This window comes from Camelina sativa, chromosome 6, assembly GCF_030686135.1.
Source record: "Camelina sativa cultivar CO46 ecotype springtype chromosome 6, ASM3068613v1".
Classification (NCBI taxonomy): Eukaryota; Viridiplantae; Streptophyta; class Magnoliopsida; order Brassicales; family Brassicaceae; genus Camelina; species Camelina sativa.
In genome coordinates this window covers 12,183,019-12,192,827 of record NC_141885.1, presented here as the reverse complement: position 1 = coordinate 12,192,827, position 9,809 = coordinate 12,183,019, and the positions used below count along the sequence as shown (strand labels likewise).

The 9,809-nt window shown below is 36.9% G+C and overlaps 1 protein-coding gene across 1 annotated transcript; it reads right to left on the bottom strand.

Moving 5' to 3' along the window:
• Nucleotides 1–187: 187 nt before the first annotated feature.
• LOC104698809 (putative apyrase 3) lies at nt 188–8,919 on the bottom strand. Its single transcript, XM_019246299.2, has 8 exons — nt 8,355–8,919; nt 3,646–3,752; nt 2,858–2,968; nt 2,634–2,676; nt 2,322–2,510; nt 2,132–2,229; nt 1,828–2,024; nt 188–347 (listed from the first exon to the last, which is right to left on the bottom strand). The coding sequence occupies exons 1-8, from the start codon at nt 8,917–8,919 to the stop codon at nt 188–190; spliced, it is 1,470 nt and encodes a 489-aa protein (XP_019101844.2).
• Nucleotides 8,920–9,809: the final 890 nt, after the last annotated feature.

The window sequence follows — 9,809 nt, the reverse complement described above, 5'->3', positions numbered from 1 at the left end:
CCTTGTAAAGAGAAAAAAGTCACTTGTTGACAAAAAAAAGAGAGAGAAAAATGTCACTCTTCTCCTACATAAGAGGAAGTGAAGCAGTGGTATAAATTATTTGCTTAAAACAGAAATAAAAGAAAACAGCAAGTCATCATAAGACTTGATGTTTGAACTTTGGGTTTGGTTTCCTCCGGTGTCATCATCAAAAGCCAAGAAATTTTCTAGAATCACCACCACTCTCACCAGAAGTGAGTGCGGGACTTGGAGCAGGGGCGATACTAGGCTGTGAGAAACTATCGATGAAAGCGCCCGATGCCCAATCTAATGATGTGCCATGTACTTCATTCGAAAACTCTATAGTACTGCGCAAACAAAAAGAAACATAAATATATAGTTTATAATTCTTTTCCGGGCCGACGGTCTATTTTCCCATGAGAACTATTGTATCGAGTCAGATAGAGCCCAAACTTTGACCTCTATCTATATATCTCCAAAAAAAAAGTTCGAAGGCTAATTCTCCCCGAATCAAAAGTTCAAAACATGTATCTCCCCGAATTAATAGTTCGAGATCTATTAACCCACAAACACGAGTTATGTTGGTTTCTTGTTTGTTATACCGACGATTATAGAACATAAACCAAAGAAAACCAGATTTTGACCCAATTCTAACTTAAACTCAATTAAAACCCAAACAATATTTCACGTCCTCTGTTCCGTTCGACTCTCATCAGAATCCGAGACTGAGCAAATCACGATCACCGGCATGAAAAACCCCACGACTCTGATCTCCGATTTCGCTTCTCAAAGACTATGTAGATCATATAACTCTTAGTTGTAATACCTCCCCACGGATTCGTTCTCATTTCCTATCAAATGGCGTCTTCAAATTCGATCATGGACAACTTGTTCCAGCGAAGCCTCGAGGATCTCATCAAAGGTATACGTCTCCAGCTACACGGAGATTCCTCTTTCATATCTAAATCCCTAGACGAAATCCGCCGCGAGATCAAATCGACGGATCTCTCCACGAAATCCATCGCGTTACAAAAACAAAAACAAGAAAAAATCTCAAATTTACTTTTAACACAAATCAGACAAATACGAACAATTCCCAGATTTTATAATCCTAATCTCTAAATTGATTAACCGTAGAGAGTGCCACATTGCAAACAGTGAGAGAGCTAGCTTAATAGATCTCAGAAGCATCAGGAGTTACGCTACTCAGGAAAAAATACTTTGTCGATTTCTTCGGAGAAGAGTTCACTGTCGCTGTGACGTCGGATCCTTCCGTCATCGGCCACGACGTACTCTTTCACAACCGCTTCTCGTCGTTGGCGTCAGCGTTCAGTGGACACCACCTGGTTATTACTCCGACTTCGATTCTTCATCAAGTGGTTACTACGATCCTCCGGCGGATACTCTTCAGCTCTGCGTTGGTAATCGATGTATTATCATCCAACTCTCTCACTGTAATCGATTAACCGTAGAGACATGGTTTAGGTTTTAATTAGTTTTAAGTTAGAATTGGGTCAAAATCTGGTTTTCTTTGGTTTATGTTCTATAATCATCGGTATAACAAACAAGAAACCAACATAACTCGGGTTTGTGGGTTAATAGATCTCGAACTATTAATTTGGGGAGATACATGTTTTGAACTTTTGATTCGGGGAGAATTAGCCTTCGAACTTTTTTTTCGAAGATATATAGATAGAGGTCAAAGTTTGGGCTCTATCTGACTCGATACAATAGTTCTCATGCGGAAATAGACCGTCGGCCCATTCTTTTCCCTAAAACGTACGTTGACTGATCTAACTGTTATTGAATTTTTGTAGTAACATTTACCTTTCGTCATTAAAACCAAGCCGTTCAAGCATTGCGATTATATATGCTGATGAGAAGCAATACCCACGCAAATATTCTTTTCTATAGTGAGGAGTACCTCTGTATTCCACTTTTAGTGCTTCCCGGGTCTTTTGACAAAACGCCTCCCCCTTTTGCCTTAAGTCAGACATCCAATTTTGTTCGTCTAAGTGAAAGAACTGATTCAAATTTCAAAACATTAACAAAAGAAAAACAAAAAAATGTTCAAACGATTCTTTCACAAGTTCAAACATATATATAAATCTTGACGTCACAGGATTCATACTTCGCTGGTGTAGGCAAAATTTGATGTAGCCAAAAACCTTCCTTGAACCGGAGGTATGTACGTAGATCCAATAGCACACGAGTTAGATGGACACATCTCTGTACATAAATTACCAAAACTGCACCCGTAAGAGATCAATAAAATTAACAATATATCAACAATATATACCAAAATATATATGATCTTTTACCACTTCCTTCTTGCAAAAGTTCAAGCGTTTTGATTTTGCATCTTGCGAAATTACCAGCAGCTACAAGTCTTGTATATTCGCTTTCATCAGCTAGGAATACGGATAAATATTTACGCCGATTATTTTGGTAGGTGTACCCTTGAGGAGTACAAGGGTCTTCAACGTCTTCCTCCCCGTCTTCCTCCACGTCTGTTGTATGGATTGAAAGCAACATATGAGAGAGTTTGAGAGTTCAATTGCCTTAAACTCAAAAAGTGCAATATAATTTTAGTAAACAAGTGATCATTACAAGGATTTTTGTCAGTAACTAACCTGAGTATTGCAGATTATCCATTAACCTTTTTAGTGCTGCATCCTGCATGGCGACAAAAGTTATTAGCAAAGGATAAGTTATTTTTTCCTTGGTCATTTTATGACAATTTTGAGATAAGATCATGGATTCAATACGAATAAGTTTCCAAAAAACTCTTTAAAACTCAAGGATGAATCAAAGAAAGCATTAACTCAAAGATAAATGCTCTGGCCTCAAAAGTTACCTTCCCATAGTTGGGGAAGCTGTGACTGTAGATTCTGTACGGAAAACTGTTACAGGTTTTTGTATGCGAGTCCAGAGAATTCACTTGCTGATTACTTAACTCAAAGGTCACCTAAAACAAAATGCACAAACAATCATCACACAAACGACCTTTAACCACAGTTGAGGTACTTTGTCCTAAGTTTGATAATTGTATAACAAGTCCCCTTCTTTCTTTCTTTTTTTCATCCAAAGATGGTATTTGGATGTAGCGCGCATTCGGTTGTTGTATGTTTTCTTAAACCAGTTTGATGTAGTTTTGTATCAAATGTCAAAAAGATAAATGATTGAATTTCTAAAGTCAATTTTACGATTGTATTTTTTTAATAATTTTATGAGAAATCATTTAAATTAAAAATAAGTTGATTCACGTTTTCTCGTCAACTTCACGAAAACAAGATTAAAATATGCCATGATTTGACCAGACACACATATACAGTGTATTAAAATGTCGATCCTAAATTTGGTAATATATTAAACTATTAACCCAATTCTATTATAGAGAATTTTTTTTGTTAATATATATTAAAAAAGGTTAAATCTCTTTATCCTATCAAAAAAGAAAGAAATTGGAAATTTGTTTAATTTTGTTCTATAAATCTTGATTAAATTTTCACACATATTTTAATATTTTGTGCTTGAATGGTTTTGTGCATGCAAAACTTCCCAAAAATCCAATTATTTTGCACGTAATTCATATTGCATCTAATTTGACAAAACAACACATGGGCATGTTTATAAAGAATAGACCTGCGCAGAAGCCCCGCCGAGTTCAACAATCCCCGTTGTCCCAGTATTTCCAAGCAAACCGAGTGCGTGATTGGCAATTATCCAAGCATATAAACCTTCATCAGATCCTGAATCATGATATATTTCCTGTAAATGCAGTTTCTAGAACAACTCGCTGAGAGGAACAAGTCGTTATGCCAAACAGAGTATTATGCCAATCAGGAAACTGCATCAGATCACAAACGCCTGAATTGCTGACGTGGATGTGTGAGCTGACATGGCAGGACGTGAGTGGATGTGATGATGTGTCAAAGAAGGTTGCTGACTTGACATTGAAGATAGAGACGAAATTGTACTTGGAGATATGATGAATATTCTCTACAAAATATAAGGAAATGATAAGCTTGAGGAGCAAGCAGTTTTCTTATCCCTTGATACTTGAAAGGCACATGCAACATAAAGTTGATATTGTTGAAAGGAGCTAGCAGAAACTTGAAGAGATACTGCTTTCTGAATCACCGTGAAGGATCTGGTGGCTATTGCTTTCTGAGAACAAAGCTGATCTTCTGCTAAGCTCAGAAGCTTGTTAGGGTACCTTTTTCAATTGTTGAATTTGAGGTTAATGCCTTGGGAACCCGTTTCAATCACCTGATGAGGATCAAACAATTGAGAAACAGCGTACGGTACATTCTTACACCATGCTTCAATTTTGTGTGATAATTGTTTATTTGTTAATTGTAGATCATGTATTAGATATTAAAATTAAATTACAGGACCCTGAATATCATTTAATTCATAGAGTAGTTGTGGAGAAACTGATAGTAATAGAACATTAGAGCACTGATTTGCAAATTGTTGATTTGTTTACAAAACCATTGGACTTGGATCAACACATGATTATGAGAAAATTCATTAATGTTTGTGAGATCTAATATGTTCGGTGAGTTGTGTTGATCAGATATAGAGACATGCATCAAAACAGGCCATGGAATTCCTAGAATGTATAAAGATCAACACTCTGTCTAAACAAAGAGTCAGTGGAAAACAACTGCCTGTCATGCCAATTCACATTGGTGATCTCGTAAAACGTTTCCGGGAAGGAGGAGGTCAAAAAGCTGAGGAGAGACATTATTATGCATTCCATTTTCCAAGAAGTACTAGCGGTTTGTAATTTTTTTTTTATTTTTAAAAAGGAGTAATGTGGCTGGTACGTCTGCAACAGAGCCCTGAAAAATAATAACAAGGGAATGCACAAATATCCGTGGTTGAGAAGTCAAGTGATATCACTGATAGAAATCAGAAGATTCAGCAGAAGATCTTTCACATCATCAACTGTGAAGATCATTCATGTCTGTTGGATCTAAGCTCTAAGGTAGTGTGTCATGCAAAGTTTAAAAAAAAAAACTTGATACACTACTGTCAATGCCCTCTCCAAAGGAAATTCCAGCTGCCTACTTCACGTTGATGGTGAACCATGAGAATCAAAGGCATGCCAGAGCGAAAGACTAGCCACTGATCACAGAGCTGTTTCTTGAAGATTCACAAAAGGTTGTGGTAGTTTCTGGTGAAGTCCCTAACAAGTAGTTGGCACACATCATTGAACAGATCTCAAGGTATGAAAACCTCTTGTTTTAAGAAGTACAAAATTAATAGAAGAATGCTCTTAATGGTCTATTGCTTTTCTGGTTCCCTCTTTCATGTGTTTAACTATGTTTAGAAGTCTGAGATCGTGTGTAAATAGCTGAAATGAAAAAAAAGTGTTGTAAAATAAATGTTGTGTAGTTAAAATCAGATGATTGATTGATGTAACACGAGGCTGATTATAGATATTGTTGATGAAGACTGCTTGTATGTTATCAGCAGGTGTGCACTAATGTGTGTTAAGTGTTTTCAGGTTTAAGCTCATTTGTTTCAGCTCACAAGAATGATCATAATTCTCTAAGTGGTAAAATCCATAGAGCAGCGATTAATCAAGGGTCTAACTTTTTGAACGACGAATTGATCATGTATGTAGGATCAAAGAGCTGCGTGTCCATCTAAATATTTGGTTGTACCATGAGTATTGAAAGATTGGAAGTAGTTGTTACTGAAACTTACAACTTGGCTCAAGTGGTGAAAGGGTTTTAGAGGGTTGTTGTTGTGTCATCATGCGTCTGAGGACGATTGGAAAGACTGATACTCAGTTTGTATCGATAAATGAGTATAGTGTCAGCTCCATCATACGAAGGAATGGAGCTACATGTACCAGAGGCTGATGAGTGTTCCTAGACAGAAGATTGTGCTTGCAAGCTGTTATTTCATGTATGTACAACAGGTAGTTATTCATTAGAGTTACATCTTTAATCAACGTATTTGATGCAAGGGACTGTTACTAGAAGATGGATTGTGCTACGAAGCAAGTGTCTACGTCCCACCAGCTGTTTGACGTGTGCATTATCGTCTATATCACCGAGGAGACATCTTTTGAGTTAAGCGAGCATCTACAGAAGTGTGTTGATACTTCAGTGTCGTGGAGTCAACAAAAGAGTGACAAGAGATCGTCTCACCCTTGAGGATCCACATGTGCATATGATTGTGATGAGACATGCTATCTGTAGTGAAAACAGAGGTGTGTGATACTCTGTTTTTAGGTCTTTTACATCCATTGAAGGAAGAACGCTTGTGTTTGGTTACAATAATGATGGATGAGGATGTTTGAAGCTGTTGGGCTTCTGAAGACTGTGTCTGAGATTAAGCCTTACATAACCAAAGGTGTATGAGTTTTGTGGGCTAATCTGTCAACGTCAGGGGTTTGATCAAGACAGTGAATGCTCATGTGAGGAACTATGCATTTAGAGTCTCACATGTACGATCAACACTTTGTTTGAATGTGGTGGATTAAATGGTTGGGCTGGTATTAGACATGAGTTAACAGATGATCATATGTTTGAGTTCTCTACAGATGACGAATTAGAGAAGTGATATGTGCTTAGCTCATCTGACTAAGTAGCTCATCTGTGTAGAAGCGTTCAAAGAAACTGGTCTAGATGCAAGAATGAAGGTTATCTACAGTGAAACTGAGGTTTGAAAGTGTTGAACATGATACATAAGGTGCTGTTTTTTCTTACGAAGCTTGTGTATGGTCACGGTCACACTGTGATTCGATCAAAGAGCTACTTACTGTTCGAATTTTCGACTATTTGCGTCCTATTGCCACACATCCAGTTGTGGTTGCAAGGAGAGTCAAAAATGCCTACAAACATGAAGCTGTTTCAATAGGCGACGAGACTGATCATCAAAGTGCTTAAGGATGCGTAGCACTGTTAGTAGGTAAGTGATTCCCATAACTCAGTATGTTGTTGTGATACATATGTCTGTTTTTGACTTAGTTGATCACTCAAGGTGGGGGAGAATGATTCTGGTTCTGGTTTTTGATATAATTCTAATCAACGCCTAATGATAAGAAGTTTTGTTCTGATGGGGGAGAATCCTTGTAGCTACTTGGTTTAGGGGGAGAATCATTGTTTATGGGGAGACTTAATTGATTAATTGGTTGATCTTAGGCTGCTAATGATTGAGAATATGCCAATTGATTAAGTCTGATTAGAGAGCTATTAAGAACATGGTTTTCGCTGCAGCCTGCTGGGGTTTCTGATTATTAGGTTTTTAATCATAGTTCTGTTTGAACAAGCTATTGATTGCTTTTGCTAGATAATGACTGTTGTTTTGTCTAGTTGTTCCTTGTTCTGTTTTTTGGCTTGTGTTTGTTAGAGTGTCTTTTCAGGTTGAACCAGAGAGATGCTTGAGTATCAAACTCAGTCAAAAAGGGGGAGATTGTAAATGCAGTTTCTGGAACAACTCGCTGAGAGGAACAAGTCGTTGTGCCGAACAGAGTGTTGTGCCAATCAGGAAGCTGCATCAGATCACAAACGCCTGAGTTGCTGATGTGGATGTGTGAGCTGACGTGGCAGGACGTGAGTGGATGTGATGATGTGTTGAAGAAAGTTGATGACTTGACATTGAAGATAGAGACGAAATTTTACTTGGAGATATGAAGAATATTCTCTACAAAATATAAGGAAATGATAAGCTTGAGGAGCAAACAGTTTCCTTATCCCTTGATACTTGGAGATTCGCCTTCTAGGGTTTCTCAAGTAGTGTATATATATTCTAGGAGTAGGCTACAAGCCAAGTTGAGCACTCTAGAATATTGATACAGTTGTAAACTTCGAAGCCGCAAAAATAAGGCTTAGAAGATGTGTTCCGAGTTCTCTGTGACGTTAATCAGGGAGGTGATTAAGTGCGCAGAAAATTGTTTTTCTTTCTCTTAGATCTACACTGGTGAGAGTCTAGATAGAAAAGAGAGAAGATTGGTTTTCTTCTCTCATAGATAAAAAGAGAGAGGATTGTTTTCTTCTCTTAGATCTACACAGGGTGATGTGTTAGATAGAAAAGAGAAAGTTTCAGATTCATTCTTAGTCGGGGTCAATCCTATTGGGTAGAATAGATTGAGTAAGGGCCAAGACAAAATTGTATTATTGTAAGAGATAAATTTTATTAATAAGAATGAAGAGAAAAACGTTGGCTTAGCGCGTTCCAAGTGTATATCAGTGTATTATGTGTCTCTATACCTTTACGTTTCCAATAACTAGTTAGCACTTCCATTCCAATATATATATATATATATATATATATATGTATATATTTCTTTTTATTAATCGAATGAAGAATTGATTTAAAAAAAGACTAACCACTGATAATATAAGCCCACTCGTCACGAAAATAAAACCCAGGAGGAGATCTAAAAACTTGTTTGGCAGTATTAAGAATACTTTCCTGATCAGTTTCTGCAATGGCTCTCATCCCAGCTGTCGCCATTAACCTTATGTCAGTCCTGCTCCACATACCCTTGGGAACAATTTCCTTGGCGAAGTCCACAAGTTCCTCCACTTTTGCCTTCGCTCCTTCCAGATTATTAGCATACGTCGACAAACCATCTCGAAACCTAGACACCTTGTAGTTGTCAGGTGCAAAACTGAAAACGGGTGCCCCGGACTGATCAATGGAGTACTTGAACACGTGAACTCGGGACCCGAAACTCCCAGCATCGATAACGACGCTGTACAAACTTCCGGATAATGGAACTGGAACTGGATTAAAATTCAAAAAGAAGGAAAATATCCCTAACGCTAGAGCCCCCGAAATGGCGGTTGGTATGATAATCCGTTTCGTGAGTCTCGACGACCACGGCGTCGGAGATGATGATTGGTGCTCAGGTAGGATCGGAACCTTGAGGGCGTCCATCTCCGGTTCCATTTTTCAACCTGGAACATGCATGAGATCACCTTTGCATTAACGTCAAAGGAACCTTAATGAAAACAAACTAGATAACCAACCATTAGCAATAGCAGTAAACATATAATGAATAAGAGAATCATAATTAAAGGTAACGGCGCAACTATGACAATAAACGTAGTGCAAAAAGAAAAATATCTATAAATATAAACTTAACCCAAAGAGCAAGTTCTGTATGTGTGTGTCTTCCTCTTACTCTTAAGAAACTGATTCTTTTATAATCGGATGTTCGAAGACCTATAACGTGGGTTTTTTCAAAAAAAAAGGCCTATAACGTGTGGGTCACATTATTGGCTAATTTTCAGGTACCTTAATTCTCTTCCATTATTGATTAATTTTCCATGGGGAAGCTCTTTTTTTTTTATGTTACCTTTTGCCAAACAAGTTCTTAATAGAGAGAGAAAATGGATTTTTTTTTTTTTGAAAACTACTAATCACTATTTTTTCACTATTTTTAAAAAGTAAATAATAAAATTAATTACAATAAAATGTCAATATGTCATGTTTTTTATGTACTTGGTGCTATATATATATATATTTTAGGTTTCTTTTTGTGAAATGATATAATAATATGAAAGTATATGAATTAATTTTAAGGTTCAATGGTTTAGGTAGGTCCCACATATTGGATAAAATATGTTGATGTAAGTTGTAACACCTTACGTAGATAGAAAAAAATTCAATAATTTTATTTGATGATCGTGTTTTTGATAAATATTAATGAATGTTTCCTAATAATATTATTATTTTTTGTTGATTGCGTTTACCAATATTGATAAATAGAAGTGAACTAGTAGTAGTGCTTGCTAATTTACTAATATTTAAAAGCATTAATTCACCGGTAAAGGAAT